At 45.2% G+C, this 22,680-nt stretch overlaps 1 protein-coding gene and 1 long non-coding RNA gene across 5 annotated transcripts; one reads left to right on the top strand and one right to left on the bottom strand.

Annotated features, from left to right (window-relative positions):
• Positions 1-569: 569 nt before the first annotated feature.
• Positions 570-10,615, bottom strand: zc3h12aa (zinc finger CCCH-type containing 12Aa). Of its 2 annotated transcripts, none has more exons than XM_072716265.1 (6): positions 10,504-10,615; positions 8,732-9,349; positions 4,942-5,081; positions 3,940-4,174; positions 3,336-3,442; positions 570-2,749 (listed from the first exon to the last, which is right to left on the bottom strand). In XM_072716265.1, exons 2-6 carry the CDS (start codon positions 9,154-9,156, stop codon positions 1,794-1,796), a joined length of 1,863 nt encoding a protein of 620 aa, XP_072572366.1. In that variant the 5' UTR covers positions 9,157-9,349; positions 10,504-10,615; the 3' UTR covers positions 570-1,793. The 2 variants fall into 2 exon arrangements, with proteins under 2 accessions (XP_072572366.1, XP_023676991.2); XM_023821223.2 differs by having other exon boundaries at positions 10,472-10,549.
• LOC111848875 (uncharacterized) lies at positions 5,080-20,225 on the top strand. 3 transcript variants are annotated; one of them, XR_011992943.1, is made up of 8 exons: positions 5,080-5,888; positions 6,218-6,392; positions 13,507-13,623; positions 14,055-14,155; positions 14,398-14,604; positions 16,160-16,253; positions 17,815-18,008; positions 19,155-20,225. It is a non-coding gene; the product is annotated as an uncharacterized lncRNA (long non-coding RNA). The 3 variants fall into 3 exon arrangements; XR_011992945.1 differs by lacking the exons at positions 5,080-5,888; positions 6,218-6,392 and adding an exon at positions 12,980-13,337; XR_011992944.1 differs by lacking the exons at positions 5,080-5,888; positions 6,218-6,392 and adding an exon at positions 12,980-13,397.
• The last annotated feature ends 2,455 nt before the right edge of the window (positions 20,226-22,680 follow it).

Below are 22,680 nucleotides of genomic sequence, written 5' to 3'. Positions count from 1 at the left end.
TTGATTGATGGAACCTCGTCACTAGAATGCCACACTTCATAGCTGTGGCAGCCCGTTCAGGATTCTCTCGCTGACACAAACTGGCCTCGCTGTGATGATGATGACGAACGGTCGCTGGGATTACATATGATCAACTGCTTTAACCCATTTCCCATCAGCTACATTACAAGCTCACGTGCAATCCAGTCAGGTGGTGTCACACCATTGTGAGCACCTAATCCGGGCTGCGGTCTCTAAGCAGGAAATGGTTCACTTAGGAGGGGTTGCATGTTCGGGGGGTCCGGTTGAAGTAATCTTGTCCTGCCCCCAAGAATTATGTGTAACAGGCCAGCTCCCAACTGTGGTTTCAAATGCTGAATTATCCCACTGAGACTTAAATATACTGCAGGTGTTTTTTAATGTCCTTCCAAGGCTGGGAGGGGGGGTTGGGACAGTTCCAACAGAGATGACAATTTGTCATGCAAGAAGAGGATTAAACATTTGGTGTTGCATTGCCTCCGTGTCATTAGTCTACTCCGTCATAATCTAGGACTACTGGAAGACGGGGACTGAAAAATAACACATTCAGAGGAAGAGAGGGAATACTTTTATTTGTAAAATGTAGCAACATAGCTGTCCAGCATTGATTAAAATGATTCTAAACATTTTACAATTGGTTCCCAAAACAGAGAACAAAATACCTTTATGCAAAAAAATAGTTATTTTAATAACAACACACATGCTCAATCACTCACACCAACACACACACCCACTTCTGTGATTAACACTTGAAAAGTTAATAAATGAACCACAGGTGTGAATATGGCGTCTTGTACTTGAATTGTTTACTCTGTTGAGCATGTGACTCCTCTGTGGGAGAGAGTGAGTCGTATACCGTTGATTAAAGCTTTTGCTTCATGGAAGAGCTCACATCATTTTCTGGCTTCTTGGGGTCGTACGCAGAGGTGGGGGCTCTTTGGTCGCAGAGGACTCAGGCCTCAGGCCAGGCCCCATCTTTGGGCCAGTGCATTCACACGTGTGACGCTTTGGGCTCTGGCTGCCTCACTAGGCACAGCTTCTAAACGCTTTGGCACACGGTGCCCAAACAGATTCTGGGAGATTCATTATGGAACCACGTCCCTCGGAACCACAAAAGAAACACCTAGATTTTTAACCTGGAAAAGTGTTAATGCTTCCAAGCTCTCGCCAGCGTTTCTATAGATAATTTGGAGCTACAGGTCTTGAATCTCTTAATGGTGGTGGTTTGACATTAGAGTTTCTCTAATGGGTTAAGGCCACGCGGACTGAGAATAGCTTCTGTACTCCTTGCATATTACAGAGAGGAGGAAGTTACAGCTACCCACTACCAAGAAATTCATTTGCACTTACAGTAATTGCAATTAAAACACCAGCTGCAATTAGCAAAGCGCTAATAAAACTATACATTTCTTTAGCATAAAAAAACATAACTTTTCCTTGTGCTCTATGCGGCCGTTCAGCCAAGATGCACATATTTAAAGGACTGCGGATTAGTACACCCTGATAAGATGCAATATGCATCAACAATCTCCAGACCGTTAAAAGAAATTGCATGAGGTCTGGAAGTGACAAGTATGCATCGTGCGCATAAGGCTGTATGTGGCAGAAAAAACACTAGTTTATATTCAAACCTTTTGAAGCAAAATATCTGACTTCTATGGTTTGCAGGGCCCTTGAAACGACAAAACATGTCAGTGGGATCCAAGTGTCCCAGCTCATGGATCACCACCATGGAGAAGCTGGACTGGTAGGCCGTCGGGGAAAAGGGATGGAGGTCAGGGAATTCCGCCGTGGGATTTCAGAGACAGGATCTCGGCGGCAAGCTTCTGGGGGTCCAGCAGGTGTGGGAACATGCCCATGACTTTGTCGACATGGTAGGGGTTGAAAATAGCCTGCAGCTTCTTTCGGACCTCCTCGCGCTCCACCCCAAAGGAGGCCCGCTGTTCAGGATAGGGGACCACAGATCCCTGCGTATGCTGCCCGAGCATCTGATGGGGGTCAGGGAGGCTACTGGAGGAGCGGGACTCAAACAACCAGTACTTGTCCTGGTGAGGGACCACCCCGCCAGGCTGGAAGTTGGTAGGGAGACTGCAGGCCTGGCTGTCCTGGGGGTACAGGTGGCTCCAGTAGGTGGAGTAACTGGACTGGCCGGGGGAGGCAAACTTGAGGTGGGGGTCGTGGCTGAACTGGTGCGTACCAGCAGCCACAGGCACGTGCGGGCAGCACTGGCTGGGTTGGTACCCGTCCAGTCGCTTGGACTCCCCAGATTGTGCGAAATGTCGCCTGGATCTGTCCCTGGAGGAGCAATGGAGCAACCTGGGATCCGCGATATAGGGGCTGGAGTGTCCCCGAGACACGTCCGAGTACTGGCTTTCGTAGGAGCCCAGGCCGGAGTCCAGGTGTTCAAGGGAGGAGTCAATGCTGGTCGCACAGTCTTGGCCTGCCCAGTCAGACCAGGGAGACTGGCCCCAGTACAGTGGCACATTCTCGGTGACCTGTTGCACCTTCCTCGGCGGCCAGTGCCCATCCAGGTTCAACTTCTGCTCCAGCTCCTGTGCCAGGGGGACGGGGGACTGCGTGTGGCAGGGATCCCGCTGGGGACCCTTTTTGGCTTTCTTGTCATCCTTCAGCTTGGCGTTTTCCCGCAGCTCGTCAGCCAGAGAGCGCTGAGACTGGTTCACCCGCTCTGGGTGGTAAAATTTACACTTGATCCCATAAGTGCACTTCTTTCCTACATGTTAAGGCAGAAAACCAGATCTGATTTTATATATATATATCACGTGCACACACACACGTGCACGCGCACACGCACACGCACACACAGCTGCCTCTAATATTTGGCTCATTTTCATTCCACATACCAGGGACTGATCTAATCTGAAGTTAATTAAAATAGGTCTTTGCAAGAACCGAGTCTTTGTTCATCTTTCCTCAATGCCACAATGATTGTTATAAAGATCTTCTAAATTATGGTTACATTTGTGAAAAAAAAAAAAGAATTAAACTCTTTGACCCCATAATAGCTGGAGGACACAGCTGTTTATCAACTTACATAGGTTTTGTAATCAAAAACTAGCAAGTTCAAAGGTTCACAACCTAGCAGGGTAAACTGCGGTTAAGTAACACCAGTGGAGATTTTTAACCACCGTTTCAGTTTAGGTTACGCTCCTTACTGCTGTATATAAATGTGGAATTCTGGAGCTTTGCCTGTCATTTTAATAACAAATCAAGGTATTGCCTGCATCAAAGTCACTTAAATATCAATAAGCTAATGTACAGATAATATTCTGTGATCAGGAGAGTGCAGGACTTCTTACCGTAAGGGCAAGCCTGACGTTTCTGCTCAGAGGCCTGCGGTTTCTTCCTGAGAAAATTATCCAGGCTGGGACCATGCCGGCCCAGGGGGTCGTCGGGAGGCATAAACCTGAGGGGAGGGGGTGGGTCAGGAGGAAAAGGGTGAAACTATGAAGTGTTCTTGAAGAATGAGTGGTACAAAAACCACGTAGCTGTGGCTGTATGCCATTAAGTTATTCAATGAATCAACTATTTACACTTTACACTCAATGTGAAAGAGTGAAGATAAGAATATTCAAAGGCTAACAAAAATTGACACTTGCGAGGGGCGGGGTGGGGGAGACTGAAAGAGTGAGCAATGATTCTAGAATGTTCCCACCCACTCCAGAGGCATTTATATATATGACCACACACACACACACACACACACACACACAAATTCATGTTTAATTTGACTGGGAATAAAAAACTGCATTTTATAGTAAAAAATAACATACATTAACTGTACTAACTGTTACAGATTTGTAGAATTTATTTAATACTTTTGAGTACCTTTCATGGTAACGAGGCAGGCCTGGTTTGTGCTAAAGGCCAAAGGGAAACACTACTGATCTACAAAGCACTTACTTATCATTCACGAATGAGTACATGAGTAGTCTTTCCTCAATGAAGCGTTTCCATTCTGGCTTCTCGCCCTGCAGGTCGCGGTACGTGTCATTAGACACGATAACCCCATCAGTCTCGTGGGCCAACTTCACAATGAAGCGGTCATCGTAGCAGACCACCCGCTTGCCCCCCACGCGTCGTGACGGCGTGAAGACTACGATCTTCTTCTTCTCCAGGTCCCTCAGGATGTGCTGGTCTGTAAATCCACCCCCCCAAAAAAAAAAAAAACAAACAAAAATTGCCGTTTATATGTCACAATTAATGAGCCTATATCTAAATGGTTGACAATTCTCACAGATGCACAAGGAACGCAAACCTTTCCCGATGACTCAGCGTCACTCAGACAACATGTTCTTTTTCAACTGGGCATGAGCAGACACGGCATGTCACCTGAGCGCATTAACTGTTTGATCAGGTAGGCGGAAGTCTCCAAAAGCTGGCAGCAGCTGACTGTTTCTGAAATAAAAGGCCTATTTCCTGGTGGGGAATTCCCCTGCACAGGCCACAGTGGTTTCCTCCTGCAGACTGACTCTGGCCTTGGGATTGTCCCTCGTGAAAACTAGTTCACCTGCCCGAAAAGCTCACGAAACCAGGGGCCTGTCAGCAAAACTACTTTCTTGCACGAGGGGCCAACCAGGAAGTCATGTGGTTGGCCAAAAATCATCGTGAGAAACAACAACAATAAGAACAGCAGCAGCAAATCCCCGTAAGCCTGCTTAGTGACTGCTTAACAAATACAGGCAGAGACTGTTTTTTTCGCCATAAGGAAACAGAGGGTGAAAGTATGCAGAAGATGTGAGTGAATGAAAAAAAACAGCACATGCAAACTAGAGAATGTTTTAGCAAGTACAATGCAGCAACTCCAATTCAGACACAAAACAAACAAAAAAAAAAAAACACAGATGTTAAAATGTATCCCAGTAGCAAGACTTTTGTCCAACCAGCACACAAGTTTCATCTCACCTGTAATCGGCACGTCCGGCCTGGGCTGCTCTTTTCGCCATGAAGGCACAAAAACGGTTATTTCGGTGTGGCCTCTTTCCAGGAAGTAGCTGACTGCCAGCTGGATGCCCTGGCAGGAGAAGACCTCTTTGTTCCCGTGGCTGAGGACAGGAGGGGGAAAAGACGGAATCAAACATCGTTGGGATATTTTTGGCAGGAATGCCATTTCATGCAGTTTGTCTTATTTTCCATCAGGGCAGGATGTCTGGAGTCTGTCATTTGGGGAGGGGGGGGGTTGTCAGTGGAATTTGACCACTTCTCATTCAAAGAGGGTTGGAAGAACCTGCACCCCAAGCAGAAGCTCGCAAAGGACGATGGGAAAGCATTTTGAACAATCCCGTTGTCACAAGTTCATACTTCACACTACTATCTGGAGAAGACTCACACAGATATGTTAACAGGACCAAGAAAGCAGATGTTGCATCAGGGAGAGTATTTTGTCCCTCCTCTATGTTTGAGTACATTATCTTCTCTTGCTAGAATGCAAATCAGCCATTCGCAAAAAACTCAAAACCCAGAAGTGTTTTTTTCCCCCTTCTTTGTTAATCGACTAGCTTTAAAATCCTGACATGGCGGTTTGAAAACCTGATAAATTGATGGGGCTGTAAAACACTGCAGGCAAACACTTGACAGAACATGCACACCGAGGTGAATCCTAATCTTTTATTGTAGAATAGGTCACCACAAAAACCACAAAAATGTTTTAATATAAGGCTTGCAGGATACTTTCCACCCTCTGCAGATCAGAAATAAACGTGGGGTCCTCTTACAACGGCCACGCAAGGGCCAATCATGGAAAAAAAAAAAAGCACAAAAGATATTCCTTAGTCATCTGTTTTTGCTGGACATATTGTGTCACCGTGGGGTTAGGTACAGCTGATTGCACTACTACACCAGAACAATCACATGTAAGTGGTAACATCTCATCATTATAAGATGTTGTATAAAGTGTGGCATCTGATGAAATTAGATGCATAGCTGTGTAAAACTTGCCTTTTTATAGTAGAAATCTAGAACTGCATACGTTTTAATATCCTTCAGCATCTACATTTTGGAATATTGAAATATTTATGTCACCGTTTCTTGCAACTTCACAGTTCTTCCAAATATTTTAGCAAAAAATCCTGTGCAATCCTCTATGCCACTGTACAGTTTTAGCTGACCCATCCAGATCTATCAGTGCAGTATGAGGAATGTTCACTTGGCTTAACGTGCCTCATCCTGTTTCTGAGAACAGCCAGAGGCATGTGCTGGGTGTTAAGTGTGGCAGCCCTTGACCTTCTGTGTACAGCTGAGCTTCACCTGTGCTGTTGAGCCAACTACCTGCTGAAAATGAGCAGGAGAACACCCACAGGATGGTTCATCTCTCCTGATTGGTCAACAGGAAATGGGGAATAACTCGTGACAGGACGGTAAGGAAAAGGAGGTGCCAATCACCTTCTTTATGACACTCTTGCTAGTGTAATCTTAAGCATGTGCGTTCTCTCTCTCACTCCTTCAATTTTCTATCAGTCTTCTTTTCATCTCTTCTTTTCTGTTGTTATTGAGAGCAGATTAGGAGCCAGATAACCCTCCAGAGTCCATTTCTCCATTAATGGACTTTAACTCAATTGTGTAGCCCTTGGGTGTTTGCTTTTATTAAATAACCATGATCTGATCAAAAGAGGTCAACACCATCTCCGTTCCCTCCAGGCAACCCTGAAAACGTGCCTGTAGGGGAAGTCTCTCCTGTGAACAGGCCTGCCTTTGACTTTGTGCCTGGGCATCAGACTATTGGTGTTCGCGGTTCAAATATGACCTAGGCAACAGCAGTGAGCACTTTACCCTTTTGAGGGCTGGTGTATCAGCCAACTGGATGTGCGAGAATGTCACTATAGGTGTCCCAAAGGAGCCAGTGACAGATTCTGGCTTATGAACCGGATCTGTTAAATACAGGGTCTCAGAAGGACCAAGGTGGAGATGCGGATCTGCTGTCAGACTGCAGAGGCCTGCATGACGATGATTTGTCGAGCTCACGTGTGCGGCGCTCACGCTCCTGTAAGGCGGAGCCACAACACAGGCCCCGTGCGAAGCACAGGTGCCGGTTTCACTGTCATGTGTCAGGTTTGTTTTTCACTTTTATGCATCTGTTGATGTAGAAACAGTCCATACTTTTGGAAACACTGTGTGGATCCTTTGCCCCACCAGTGTTGATATTAAACAGGTGTGTGCATGTTTTTTTAAATCCTTTTTTAAAAAAATCTACAGGAAAACTGCAGTACTCAGAAGATGCGGTTTTTCTGGCATAGATAACATTTTTAATGGATATTTCTTAAAAGGACAAAAAATGATCCCAATGAATGAGTTAAGTCAGCTCAATTTACACATTTTGCATGTGACGCGAGCAGCCTGCCACAGAAAGGTGTACTGAATGAGTGTTGCTGGGCCAGTTTAGCTCTACATGTCCTAATCCAAGACGGAAGGGAACAAGAGAGAGCGTCAGCGGTGGCAATTTGCATGTTGAAGAAATGAATTCCGGCAAGTACTGACGTGGGAATGGGGACAAGCAAGAATAGCACCTAGGAGAAGGAGTGGGACGGGCAACAAATATATCTTCTGGGCATACAGTCTTGTCTGGAACTATGACACACTACAAAAGGTCCCTAACCGTAAAAAGTGAGGGGGGGTGCAGATCCAGGGCCCATTTTGTTTCCACTACTGTGTTTTAAAAAAGCCATAAATTATTATGAGCTTAATTAAAAGATTCTTTAAATCCAGTGGAAGAGGGGGCCAAGGAAGCTACAGCTTTCTGCTGAAGAAATATTTTATAGTACCAAGCTTATGTACCAAACTGCTCACGTTCAGAGCTAAAGCCATATGAAGACTCAGTTTTTCCAACTTAATTCATTTAGCATGACTTGCTCAGCCTGGACACAGCATCTACATTTAAGTTATTTTTATATATATATATATATATATATATATATATATATATATATATATATATATATATATATATATATATATATATATATATATATATATATATATATAAATCCAAATATATCTCATTGTTCTTCATTAAAATCCAGCTGTAAGTATCAATTTACAAAGGTAATTGCATCGGCACTGATTAGAATTTGATTGGCAAATTAACTCCGGACTCCCGCTGCTAATTCCTCACTCTTACAGATGCTGACCAGCACCTTTGTGCACAACTGTGTTGTGCATTTCAGATGACTTGTGTGGTCTGGAGTTAAAAACATTTTACAATCAACTGAAGTATCCAAGTACTCCATGAGACATGTTTACAGAACATTTTAGACCCCCCCCCCCCCTCCATTTTCTGTAACTGTTTGTCCTATTCAAGGTCATGAAGGGGGGCATCTGGATCATGCAGGCTATGGTGCAACATTTTAAAGCAAAGTATTTAAATTAGAAAATATTAGTAATGTTCTGTTCATTAACTCACAGATTATTCAAAATATCACCAATATATTTGTGTTGTTTATTAATTACCTGATGTATTTAAAAAGTTTGGATGCCAATGACAACAATGCCAAACAGGGACCGGCTGTCAACGCCTATGTGGTCCCCCTGCATACTTTTCCTGACCTCTACCACTTAATAAACATTAGTAGCAAAACATACAGAAAGCTCATTCACCAGCCAACCAGGTCTCTTATGCAGAATGGAGTAACAGGGCTTAGCTCAGTCACTGATGCATTTAGACGGGTGAACACCTGGAGATGAATGTCACTGATACACTCACCTCATGGCCACATTGCTGCCGTCGATCACGATGGGCTTCAACGTGCTTTCTGGCTCCTTCTCGCCCTCCTGGGTCAGTGCCGGGCTACATCCCCGCGAAACCAGCATGGGCCCCGTGGTAACAGGCAAGGGGGAAGCCTCCCTGTCGACTGAGGATCCGGCGCTGGCGCGGACAAGCTCGCCCAGCACGGCGTTGTTGTCCGCGCCCAGCCCCAGCTTCAGTAGCACGCTGCGTGCCTCCTTGGCAGAGTAGCCTAGCTTGCGGAAGGCATCGACGCGAATCTGGAGCGAATCTGGGTCTCCTACTGGGACCCCCTTGACCTCTTGGTCTGGACTACAGTAGCTGGGGTCCATACCATCGCCGGGCACACGTGGGGCTTTGGGGCGTGCAGATGCTGCCGGGGGCAGGGTACCAATGGCCAACATGTGCTTCTTGCTGACGGGCGGCTCTAGAAAGCCCAAGGTCCATAGGGCTGGGGAGGCACTGTGAGAGTTGGGCTTGACAACAGAGGAGTCCCCTCCTGGCCAGGCTACGTAATCTACACCCAGGCTTGTACTTTGTCACAGGCCGGTGTCAAAGTTCATGTGGTCTTCCTCATTGCGCTTTGCCCGATTGTACCTGGGTCATAAAATCATAAGGAAGTGTCACTGTTATCAGAAGGACCAGCTAACGTACAGGTAGTTGAGCTACAAACTGTAAACACAGACCGACATGCTCCAGGTTGTCATGCACCAGGTATGCACTGAATGTTATCATTTGTGGTTTTGGTATTTGGCAAGAATGCAAGCGGCATAAGCGTATTGCTACACATCTAAGGCATAACCTTAAAATATTTACTCAAAATAGCCTATTCACTTACACTAGGCGGCTGTTTCACAAGCTGGAAAAACAAGCCGTTCTCCAAAGTCCCCAGAGAGATGATTTTAAACAAAAATTTTATTCTTGTTTCTTGTTACTACTAATTGAACTGTAGCGAGACAAAAACGATTCCGACAAGTGCTAATTTTCAAAGAATGAGTAGAAACACCGGCCGAAAATAAAAAATAATTCGTTCATGGTCGGCTTCATACATTCCCCCAAAAGACAGCTTCAAAGGGACATCTTATTCAAAAGGTATGACGTAAGAATTGGATTCATTTCTGTTTCGAAGTGAGAAGGCAAAATGTTACAAAAGTAATACCTGCTACGCCTTAATTTCTTTAAGTATATTATTAAGATTTATCTATATGAATTTGTTTAAGAAACAACACCTTTTCCCCCCAAGTATTACGAATTAAATGAATGAGAAAGAATCGCACGCATTTTCATCGTTCACATGAAAAAAAGCTCAGGACTCCATTCTCGTAACTTTACACTTTTCCTATTTATATTACTTTACATACCGTACAATCTCGGATATCTGCGCTTGTAAAAAAAAAATAACGCCGGTCCGTCCCGATCGAGGACTTAAGCTAAATACGTGTGCTGTTCTTGTACTGCGGTAATCCGAGCGACTGACTTTTTAAAATGCCAAGATCCACGTTTGTAGATTGCAAAATAACGCAAACTGTTAACAGAACTGAAAAAAAAAATGACGATCAAAATATTTCGGCTTTCCCTACCCACAAAAGACGTAAGAAATGAACAGGTACACGAACTGTACTTTCCTGTACAGACAGAAAGATATCCAACATTTTCTAGTTTCTGAACTACCTAGATTTTAACATATTATTATCAATAACAGATCGTTTGGAAGCTTACCTTAGACGACTAAACGCGTTATGTCCCCTTACCTCTTCCGCAGGGACATCTGGCCGCACCTCCGCCTTTATACCGCATGGCACCTGTGAGCCCTGACGTCACTGGTCAGCTCCGCACGCCTCTGCCCTCCTCGGAGCGCCGGAGCTGTTCGGATAGAGCGGAGAAGCGCAGCATGTCACGCTGTCTCTTTCCAGCCGTCAACGCTGCTTATTAGGAGATTCTAGACGCAGTTTCTGCGTTTCTCCTGCCTGCGCCTGTTTTCATGTGACTTTTGGAGCCATATTGCTCTCCGCTGGCGCCCAGCCAGACATAGGGAAATGTTTGTATTAAAAAAGTAGTTCACTCGTGGAATAGTCTGTGCACAGTAAAACTCTCCCCTGCACATTTCAAGAAATGGGGCTGGCAAATTCTCCGTTTGTATTTATATGTATGCATACATATGTGTGTAGAATAGGCCTGGAATAGGTAGAATAAACCATTTATTAACTGATTAACTGATAAGTTTACTGAAGTGACGGTCGAGCCATCCACTAATTACAAAGTTTACCAGGACCGCTGTGTAGAACCACTGTGCGTTACATCCCGTCATTATGCACCGACACTTTTCTGGGAACTCGTGTTACAGGAAAACGGCATGGAAATGAGGAAATGACCCAAAGAGAAAAGGCGATCATTTAATGTGAACACAAACAACGTTATAACCCACTGTGACTACCTTTCGCCTTCATGCTGTCTTGTAGTAATGGAATAATCTCTAAAATGGGAAAAAAGATACTAGAAATGATACAGAGTATTATTACTGTTATGTCCTTACAATGAAACATGTCTCACGTTCAGACGTGTCAATCCCCAGGATGCAGGTCATTTCTAAAATGTACCACTAGATGTCACCACAACACCACTCTGTACCCCAGTGCCGCTATATCCTATTCAAGAAATCCAGCTTGACCATCTCCGTGTACGGTTCCGAAAGAATACGGAAATAACAACAACAACAATAATAAAACATGGTCATGGATTACAGAGGGCTGTTTCACGAAGCAGGATTTCTTTGCTTAGCCATACAACTTGTTTGATTTAAGGTAGTCTGGGCTAAATGTAAGGGAACGAAAATAAAGTCCATTTAGTCCAGACTACCTTAAATCCAAGAAGTTGTATGGCTAAGCAAGAAATCCTCCTTCATGGACTACCCCTCAGGTTAACATTTAAGCCGCGTATAACATATTCAGTGTCGTAAATTTATAACGTGTTAAGGCGTCTCTAAACAGTTTTTTTAAACACACCCAAGTGTTTGCGTCGTTCCTATTGGGTGTGTTGAAAGGTCAATTCGGGATCAAATGGATTAGTTTATAATGTAAATATACAAGAATTAAATAGACAGTTTGTTAGCTATACACGATGCACACAGGGTTGCCAACTCTCACGCATCTGGCGTAACACAAACGCTTCCTGACTCACGCTCACGCAAGACTTCTTACGGCAAATCTATATTATTCCATTATGAACCTAAAATGAGCTGCGTTGGGGCAGTTTGCTGACCATGTAGACTATTTACAGGATAATAAAACTGTTACACAGATGTAAATGAGTGTGCAGACTTGTCTTCAAAATCTCACGCCAGCCAACCGACCGAAGTTGGCAACACTGCACATTTATAACATTGGTGTATTCATCATAATATGATGCTTATGGCGAGTTGCATTGTAAAACCGGTAATGTCCAGCAGCTTGATCAAGTTTTGTGGAGCACAACCCAATCTTCAAATGTCAGCCACACTCCGTTTTTTTTTTTTTTTTTTTTTAAATGATATTTATAATGATGTGTCTGCAAAGCTACTGACGCGATGAAATGAAAAGTTACATTTCGAAGTCACACATTGAAAAATCCATATAGCTTCATAAGGTTATAATTCTGGAGGGTTCGCTGGGAGGTGGCATATACACCACAGCCAATGCATAAATTCGGTTCTATATTCTAACTGTAAAGTTGTCAGACAAATTCCTCCCATATTTCTGTCATGCCTTGTCATGTCTCTTTAAGAAATCTTTCCCCAAATCTTTTTCATATCAATGGTCCCAAAGAAACTTCTGTACATAGTCATAAACAGACAAAACCACTTGGCAGGATCAATCAAGTGTTTTTAATATATCACCCATTTAATTTAATTTTGTTTTTCCGTTTCAAGAAGCCGGTTGTGTTGTCATAGCTACCTGCCTCGTGCAGCATATTGTGTAATGTCGGGAACCAGGGAGGGTCCCGATGGTGGAGACAGTCAGCCTTCTTGATTTGCTTTCCTGTAGGATCACACACATCCTGGAGCAAAGAATCTCCCCCCAAAATTTCCTATATATGTAATGAAGTTTTGGTACTTGAAAACTAATCTGTCAGTAGGTCTTTATTTCAGAGTGAATGAAGTCCGTTTGTGGTTAGTGTTTTGGTTTATTTTTGTTGAATGTCATATGCATTAGTCATTCTTTCCTGGAGTCGTCACTCAGTCTCAGATTCTTTGTGACACAGTTATGTTAGGAAGAAAATATGGGGATTAGTCTTCCCTTTGTCTCCCCTCTTCGTAAATTATTGTTAATTGTACGGGAATCTTCTTTTGCTCTGTGCAAATTCTCTTTACCACTGAAATGCCTGTCCGGTCATGACTGTCGCAATGTGGGTTCAGAAAGAACGCCATTTTGTTTTCACTGCATATTGTGCATGGCTGACATGTCAGTAACACTTTATTCGAGATAACGTGAGATGAGGGCGAGATACTGACTAAGGCAGGTCGCTCCAGCTAGTGAAGATGGTGGTGGAGACCCATGCAAAGGGAACACTGTAACTGAAAGGTGATCGAGCAGAAGGAAACCCTCAAAAGGTCTGTTTTAATGATCAAAAGGAGTGATCCTTATTTACAAAGAAGACGAAGTGTGGAATGGTAATTACAGAATGTATGTTGTATAATCAAAAAAGGTGTGGGGTTTGTTTTGCTCTATGTTATGTATCTTTTTGGTTTTGTAATAGAAAATGATTCCGGCTTTCCCCAGGCTCACCGTGAACATAAACCCGCTGTCACCATGCATCTGTACCTCTTGGAAACTTCGGGGAGTCGGCTGCCGGGGCCGTGAAGCTGAGCCTGAGACCCCTGAATCGCCACAGCTGGTGTAGGTTTCAATTTTTTTCTTTTTCTGTTCTTCATGTTGATGGGGGCAGCATCCGGAAGCGGTTTGCTGCCAGAGTGTTAGGGTGACCCGAGGACACCCTATTTGCTCTTTAACACACCGTGTTTAACTACAGTCCAGTTCTCCGGAATTGTCCTGGGATCAGCTGGGTCAGTTCACATGCTTTGAGATTTGAATGTTATATCAGATAAATTCATGGTTCTGCTGCTGTCCTTAGCAACCCTTAAAATGTGCTGTTAACAGAAACATGTCACTGTGGTAATAGTCCATAATTACAGTCTTTTTCCATGTTCAGATGCTTCTCCTGTTGTTTTTCTTCACAGTGCGTTGTCGAGGCTTGTGTTGTGACACCCGTGTCGCTGTTTCCCGGGGGATTTTTTCAGTGTTTCCTTTCCTGTGCTGATATTTTCTAGGCTGTGAACCCACAACGCAAATATCCTCCCCGAATGAACATGTGGTGACAAGAAGCAGGGCAGCCCTGGGGTTGTCGAGGAGCGGAGCCAGTGATCCTCAGGTGCCCAAGAAAGTGATTTGCATAATTTAACCACACAAGTCATGGGCCTCTGTCGTCATTCCGGGCTTGTTGTTGTTTAGAATAAAGAAAAGCCATAGATAGGGTCACATGTTCCATAATGCCATGCTTCAGGATGTGGAAGCAGATGCTGACACTGAGGAAAGCCACATTTTTTAGGTGCAGGACAGGGCGACCCTGCTGCTTAGTGGATTTCCTCTTAACTTTACCCCATCCTGCTCTAGGAACAAAAGTGCAACAGCTTTAGTGACCGACTTTGGGGGTGCGGGACTGGCGAGGAGGAGGAAGAGGAGGAGGAAGAGGCAGGGTAGGATCACGGGTGTGGCTGCGCACCAGGCCATCACACACGCTACACAAAAACGGAACAAATCGTGAAGAAAAGTCACGTCAAGAGAGCTCGGCCAAAGGTGTCTGCCAGGCAAACAAATGAGGTAAACACTCTCACATGTAGACGGCCAAAGGTGTCTGCCAGGCAAACAAATGAGGTAAACACTCTCACATGTAGACGGCGGCCCCCATGCAGCGACTGCCAGGCCCTGCTTTGATTTTCGCTCCCGCCAGCCCTGGCCCGTGCCTTCCAGACAGCCAGTGACTCACAGGGCACAGCAGGAGTGAGGGGCAGGAGCCGAATCCCACTGTGATCTCAGGAATAGAAGAGTCACCCCCCCCCCCCCCCACCTAGGCTGGGATGCCCCAGGCAATTGGAAGCCTTTTCCCCAACGGTTATGATCACAGAGGACTTCAGAGCTCTGACAAGCATCTAAACCACGATCTGAGTTATATTTCTCAAATAAATTACCCTTCTGGTTGATCCCCTGTCTCAGAAGGATTATCTAATATCCATCTTGCTTATTCAGTACAGGGTCACTGTGAACCTGAAGCCCAGGTACCCAGGGTACGAGCAGAGGACACCCTGGATGGGACGCCAGTCCCTCCCAGTTTCCTGCTAGGCCAGGGAGCAAAAATTTGGACTGTCTGGAGTTTCCCATCCAAAGACTGGGATGGGAAACTCTGCGTTACAGGGCACATGCTCACACACACAATCACACTAAGGGCAATTTGCAGGCATTGTTTTACTTGAATTGCATGTCTTTGGATTATATGAGGAAATTGGGGGTGGGAATCAAATGGGGTGGGGCTACAGTGCTACCCACTTAACCGCCGCTTCACTTTGTTATGTATTTTATGCAAATACTGAAACAGAAGAACTGTGTACTTACGTATACCTACCTATATTGGGGCCAGCAAATTTTTTTGTTCTACACCGAATTGTATTTATGGAGAAACAGTGACCTCTGCTGGCCATTGGCAAACTAAATGGTACTCGACTGACGACTGTGCCGATTCACTTATAAAAACGTTATCATACATTTAACGTACCAGAACTTTTAAATACCAGAATCCCACAGGTGGTTACATTCATACTGCAAAACCCGGAACTGGGTCTGTAGCCTTTTACCTTCCCGTGTTGGCAAATCAGTTAGGTGAGGTGAATTTCTCCTGATGGAAATGACGTACGTTAAAGAAAAAGCCGATAAACAACATGTCATTCATGCATATTTCAAAAACTTAACAATTAAAATGTGTAAGCTCAAAATCACAGTTTAAAAAATGTAAAGTTTGAAAAATCAGTTTAAACGGGTGAGATTAAAAGCACATCGCCCCTAAGTGTGTGAGATAATGTTTTTATGTGAGGTGGAGGTTGTGGTTACTGGAATTAATAGAGACCCCAGCTTTTTCTTGCGAGTACATCCTGGTCCAGAGTCCAGGCTCAGTCTGCCAAAGCTCTGCCCACGACAGGTCTGATTTGGTTTCCTTGCCTGCCCGTTCTACATTAATCATTTTGATGTATATGATACTGTCTGCACCTGAAAAGGGAGATACCCAACCAGCCGGGCTTGCTGCCAAAGCCTGTATCACATGACTGCTTTACCATCTCTGTGTGTCATGCTCTCAGTGCTTGTGGTGTCTGTAATTTGAATTTAGGCCTAGCTGATGGAGAGAGTTACCCTTTAGCTGCTTGAGGGGAAAAGGATATCAGACAGTTTCACGGACAACAGCAGCAGCACCTTTTGTTACGGTAAGCTGGTCCCTGTAATCTCTCATCCAATTCTGGGGGCAGCTGGAGTCATTTTCCTGCCGTGAAAATTAATTTTCTTACGATCTGATCCTCCCCCCCCCCAAAAAAAAAAACACTGAAAAGGAATGGATAACGACCTCCTAACACCGGTGATCCATCTTCAGGTACTGGTGACAAAATCATTAACGATTTCCAATTTACTCATGGCTTGAATCTGAAGTAAATCAGATGAGTAGTTTACGCCGCGTGCTGAAAGATGGCTGCTGTCTCTCCGCAGGACCTTCAGATAGACGCCTCCCATTTCTCCATAGATCGCTTGGAACGATTTTTTTGTTGGCTGACATTGGCTGCTGCTCAAGAAAATTTCTTATGACTGTTTACTCCCACATAAAAAAATATGCATTGAGCTTGACCTAAGTAACCTGATAACAGAGACATGTTTGAGTACAAGTATTTTCAAACTTCCCCTTAATCAGATGACTGTAAAATATAGGGATAATTATCTTGTACAAACACAAGAGGGTCATGTGTGGATTTGTTTACACCAGGAAAGTGATGACACAAAGGGCTGTGAGATATGAGCCACTTCCTGCTTGGGCACACAGATACAGGGGCGGTGTGTGTCTCTGTGCATCAGAAAATTCACCAGTTCATATTCAGCGGCTGGCAGAGTGATCATATCTCTGTTGGGCCCTTGAGCAAGGGCCTTAATCCTGAAAACTGCTCCAGGGCCCCTGGATAAATGGGTGACCCTGTGCTCTGAGCACAAGCTTGGCTCTCATCTCGAACTGTGTGTCTCAGTGGAGAGAGACATAGGATGTGTGAAAACTGAAGAGCTTCTATGTATTTGTATGAATGGCAAAATAATATACCGCCAGTTAATGAATCTCCCCGTCTCCCTTTATAAATGGTGTAGCATCCGAACTGGTGTGTTGCTTGTCTTGTGAGTGACCATGTGGTCCAGGCAGGAGACATGAGAAATAAACTGGCCTGGTTGGGTGTAGTCGGGGGCGGGTGGGTATCTCTATTCCTGCAACTTTGCGACTCTAGGGGTATTGGTTTCATTCCCTCCTTTAGCCATGTGTGAACTGTGCATTCCAAACACATGTGGCATCACTAATTGGCAGTAACATGTCTGTGACCTGATGGCATGGCATCCAGTCCAGGGTGCCCAGATCTGGATTTACAGGGGTGCCTGAGGGTGCATAGTACCCTAAAATTAATAATATGCACCCTCAGGTGGAACCCATGACTGCGGCAGGGTCATGGGGTCGAGTCCCCTCACTAGTTTCAGATGCACCCTTAGCGTTTGTGTTCTGGACCCTGTACAGTCTGCTTCTGTCAAGGTGACTTTGTATCTCACTGTTATATAACACGGGTCGACTTAAACCACCACTTTCCTTCATTGGCGGTGACGTCTCTGAAACCAGGGGGATTTCAATGGCGGTTTGTCAAGGAAGCAGAGGCTCTTGGGTAATATTATCATGCCATGTTTTGCATTTGTGCTTCCTGTTACAGCTGCCAAACCCTAACCCGCAGCTGCTATTTCAATTTATTGCAGTTATAAAAGCTGGCAGGATCTCTCCTTGTGTCAACTGGACTTCCCCCTCACTGTGGTCATTTTCAAGAATACATTTTCCAGCTACTTTATTGTGCTGGCATCTGCAGCTGGAACGCATCCAGAGACGTGAAATGAAAAATCTTTGGCTGGCTGCGTCATAAACTTTTGTTGAACCACACTGAACATGTCCCCCGGTAAGTGAGACACACGCACAAGGTCAGACAGCAGGTGTGCATACAGGGGCAGAGCCCCAGGGGTACTGTCCCCAGCTGGAAGCTGATTGGCCCACATGATGCCCTTCCTCTGTCACTCACCAATTCGACACATATCATTGGCTAATAAGGTTGGCCCCTCTGTATGAATTATGGCCCCTCTTATGCCTACCCACCTTAAAAAAATGTTAAAAAGTCAGTCTAATCATCCTAAGAATGAGATCAAATGGATGGCCGCTCTGAAAGCTGCGTTTTCCACTAAGATTACCTGTTAAGTTTTGTCAGCCATGTTGTGTCTCAGCGAGGCCATGTGACCTGGCACCTGCCTCTGCCATCCTGGTTACCGTCTGGTTGGCATCCTGCTCTCATTTGCCTTTTTCCAGCTTGACTGGCAGTTAACAGGTGCCATCTGGCACATCTGCTGTGTGCTTTTAATACACACTCAGTGGTCACTTTATTAGATACACCTGCTCCTTAGTGCAAACAGCCAAACAATGAACCATATGGCTGCAGCTCTACACACACGGCATGTATGCAGGGTCAAGAGGTCCACTTGTGGCTAATATGGTGCCACCGTTGGATTTTTGCACTTTGCGGAGAACGGCAAAATGAAAAAAAAATCTTGTCAGTGATATTTTTTTGTGGCTGAAAACAACTTGTTAATGAGAGAGATCAAAGATGGCCAGACTCGTCACAGCCAACATGAAGGCCCCAAGTAAAGAAATAATGGCTCAGTACAACAGTGGCGGGCAGCGTGGCACCTCTGGACACATAACTCATCTATACTTGAGACAGTTCAGGAAGGATAAGTGGGTCCAACCCAATACTGGGTCGGTGAACCTAATGAAGTGGCCATTGTGTGTCTCGTCCATCCATCCATCCATCCATCCATCTGTCTGCATATTCAGTACAGGTTCACTGTCAGTCTGGAGCAGTAAACCTGGGACATGGAGCAGGGCACACCCTGTATGGAATGCCAGTCCATTCCGAGTCCCACATGTCTGCAATCACAATAATCGTAAAACACCAAGGTCAATCAGATCACAAAAACAACACTTTCTTTGTGAAATTTGTTGTGCATGTTTCATCTGGGCCCATCTGACGTAAACATATGTAAATGTTTCCCAGGCAGTCGAAGGGACAGTCTGTCTTCTTCATGGCTGACTGGCGTCAAAGCCGGCTCAGCTGTGCAGCTCTCCAAAACGCACTCTGCCCCACGCCTGGCACCTTGCCGGGGATTTCGTCCAGACGCCTGCCTGCGTCACGTTCCCCGTGGCTGGATTAAGGTCCCACACCACCTGCATCTTCAGCGTGTTCTTTCCTAAGCTGTTTTCCTGGATTTTATTTTTTTTTGGTAGCATTCCTGTAATTAGTGTAATGAACTTGTGTTGAGAATCTCGAGTTTCGGATAAGTAATGAGCAAAACAAAGCATGCCTGAGATGGGGGGGGGGACGTGCAGGGACTCGCCCAGTCATTTGCATCCAAGCCGAACGAGTGAAGCAGCCAGATGCAATTAATGCGGGTGTGTGACGCCCTCGTAAACGGCCCTGGGGGGTTCTGGGAGACATCCCGTGCTTCCCAAAGCATTGCGACTCACAAGCCTCTGCAGGTATCGCCTGGATGCCTGGTACCTGTTGCTCTGTTATTGTTTGGACACCGGCATGCACGCTGATTACGTGTACATTCCAATAACTGTCAGTCACAGAGTAAGAACAGTCCCAGAGTGGAATGCTGTTGCCAGGTGAAAAAATCTTTGGTAACACAATGTTCTGCCCAGAAAGATCCGCGGAGACAGATTCAGGCAACCAAGTTTAATGGGGATTACGAGAGGGGAGGTCGCGAGCCGTATCCAAGTCGTTGCCAGGGAACAGAAGCCAAAGTCCAGAACGTGGTCCGATGTCGTCGTTGAGTAAGGGGAAGCCGAGGGTCGAGGAGCCAGAAGCCGGTGACACGGGGGACGAACACGGGGAAATCCACGAGGGGCGTCACAGGGAGGGTGGACGGGCAGGAGGGCAGGCAGGAGTCGAGGAAGGAGCGGGCAGGGCCAGGGAACACAGAACGTAACTAGGGAGACAACGAATAATCAAAGCGCTCAGTACGTACATTACTACAATACCTCGCACCAGACTAATGTAAATATATGACTAGAGCTTCATAAACCATTCATAATGCATAATAAACATGGCTGTAAAGTGTTATGCCTTTTTATAAATAGTTAGCCCCGTTTAAAATGCTTTATAAATGCTTTATTACTAAAAACATTGCTCAAGCGAACTCTACTAGCCTGATGCCTCATTACCTTCCCTGCTCTGATTCCGATACCCAGGTATTCACTGGAAACTGCCAGGTCGACTGCTTGACAGCTATATGTTTCTGATGTGCAATTTGTTTCACTTGCACATCACTTTGGACAAAAGCATCTGCTAAATCTACAAAATGTAAAATGATATAATACCCAGCCGGCCCCCCCGCTTCCCTCCTTCCCCACCCGTCAGCCCCCCCCCCCCCCATGGCTCCTTTCACGTCAGATCCGACGGGCTCCGGGGGGCTCGTTAGAGACGGGCATAGGGCCGGTACAGGACCTCGCTGCCGTGAAGTATGCATGAGCTGAGATTTGGGGAAGCGCATCCCTCCCCCTGTACCTGAAACATATATGAGTGGCGAACAGTCAGCAGAGAGTCAACACACACAAATACAAACCTGCTGTCCACAAACAGGGGGTGTCAGACAAGGGAATAACCCAGGAGGGGGCAGCAACCCATCACTGCGCGTACACACACACACACACACACACACAGAGGAAGCCCCACAAGGACATGGGGAGAACATGCATAGAGCTTAGAAACCACCCCCCCACAAAAAAAAAAAAAACTTCCCTACGTGAACATACCAAAACATTCCTTTCTTTAATATAACATGAAAGAACGTTATGTTGTATTATGACATGCTGACTGTGTGACCTTTTCTTAATCAAGACGCATGTAGATGCAGTGGAGCACAAACATAGCATATGGGTACAGGGAGTGATTAAGCCATACTTTCAGGTAAGAAACCTCCATTTTTGGGGGGCCAGACGTTTTCAGAGCGGCTCTCGCAGTCACCGATCATGTCCAGCTTTCCCTCCAGCAGACTAGAATTCAGGACTTAATAAAAAGTTGCGTGCTCCTGCAGCAAATAGAGTTGGAAAATAGCTTGTGGGAGGAGGTGTCTCTGTAACGTTTCACGAGTGAACAAACTCCCACAAAGTCCCACACATTTATTGATGAAGCTTCTATTAGCAACACTAGCACTAGAAGTCTTGATATGTAGCATTGTAACATTTTTGCATATTTGCATATTGTGTTGTGCTATGGTATGTATCACTTGGTGCTTGGAAACCAGCATCCCATCATATCTTTGATCCAGCCACTGCTAGAAAGATGGAAAGAACAGTGACTTTATTATGGCATTTGCCATTGATCCCAACCTGTTTGTGTACATATGGACACCTTCTGAATTAGCTACTTAGCAAAAACAGAATTGCTTAATTAAATGAATTGCGCCATTCCTGCTGGAATGTCCATTACAGGGCCAAAAACACGCCCCGAACACCAAATATGATGAAGAGATCATTCTGAGGCGGAACACTCTAAAACATTTGCAGGGTTCATGAGAATTTGGACATCTTTCTGAAGCTCTTGGACACAGAATTAAGGTGTGCATGGTCTCTGTCGGATAACTTAAGCTGACAAAATGGTATAGGTGGTGTTTTGGCTAAAGACACACAATGTACTAAACGTGGACATGAGGAGCCTTTAATCCTGATTGGGAGATGAGACAGACACTTGTGACTAGGCAGGCTTCTGTTGAAACACTCCCATCACTTTGGACGTCTGGGATGAAGTGTTGCTGCTATCGGATACTTTGGAAAACATCCACTTGTTGGTTTGCTTCGCAGCTCTTACTGTTTGGGATCAGTTATAAAATGTCAGTTCTGGATGTCCTGCCAGAAGTTGCTAACGTGAGCCTGCTGAGGGTTTGACAGAATTGAATTGTTCGTGTTTTGCTGATGTAGCTCCCAGATCGCCAATGCGGGATGGTAAAATGCCAGAATTCTATCAGGTTAACTTTGCTCCGTGAAGTTCAGAAATGCAAAGACTGGGGCATTTTGATTTGGTTCCATTTTTTTGTAACCCTATGGGCACCAAGAAATATATTCGCTAGGGACGCGGACTTATAAACGAGAGGTCTCTGATTCAGTTACGAAGACGCGTTTTCTATTGTACCCTTGTGTGAGGTACTTAACCTGAACTGATCCTGTAAAACAAACAGGCGTGTTAGTGGGTATGAAGAGGTTGCTTGAGATTAAAGGGTCAGTCAAGCAACTAAATGTGAATGTCAACCATTCGTGCCCACCACCCCATCAGCACATAACCTCCCGGCCACAAAAATCCCCGAAGCTTTCTACCCTCCTCCTTTGGAAAGCAGATACATGTGCAGGGGTCAAAAAAGCCTAAGGAAAGACCCCCCCCCTCCTTCTATTGCCTACTCTGAGCTATTCCATCTTGCCAGCCTGTAGCTGAAGTCAGAAACACCACGCCGAGAACGTGAATTTCTTTTAAATAAATTGCACTCCCCTGCCCCAACACTTGCCGAGTTCATATTCCTCTTGGG

Source organism: Paramormyrops kingsleyae, chromosome 9 (genome assembly GCF_048594095.1).
Source record: "Paramormyrops kingsleyae isolate MSU_618 chromosome 9, PKINGS_0.4, whole genome shotgun sequence".
NCBI classification, from domain to species: Eukaryota; Metazoa; Chordata; class Actinopteri; order Osteoglossiformes; family Mormyridae; genus Paramormyrops; species Paramormyrops kingsleyae.
The sequence above is the reverse complement of the archived record's forward strand: the minus strand, read 5'-3'. Positions and strand labels throughout refer to the sequence as shown.

Excerpts from the sequence above, each read along its gene's own strand:
- zc3h12aa (XM_072716265.1), bottom strand. The coding sequence starts at position 9,156 with ATGTTGGCCATTGGTACCCTGCCCCCGGCAGCATCTGCACGCCCCAAA. Across the intron at positions 5,082-8,731 it reads GGCAGCAATGTGGCCATGAG|CCACGGGAACAAAGAGGTCT; the intron begins GTGAGTGTATCA and ends TCCTGTCCTCAG. Across the intron at positions 3,443-3,939 it reads TACTCATTCGTGAATGATAA|GTTTATGCCTCCCGACGACC; the intron begins GTAAGTGCTTTG and ends CCCTCCCCTCAG.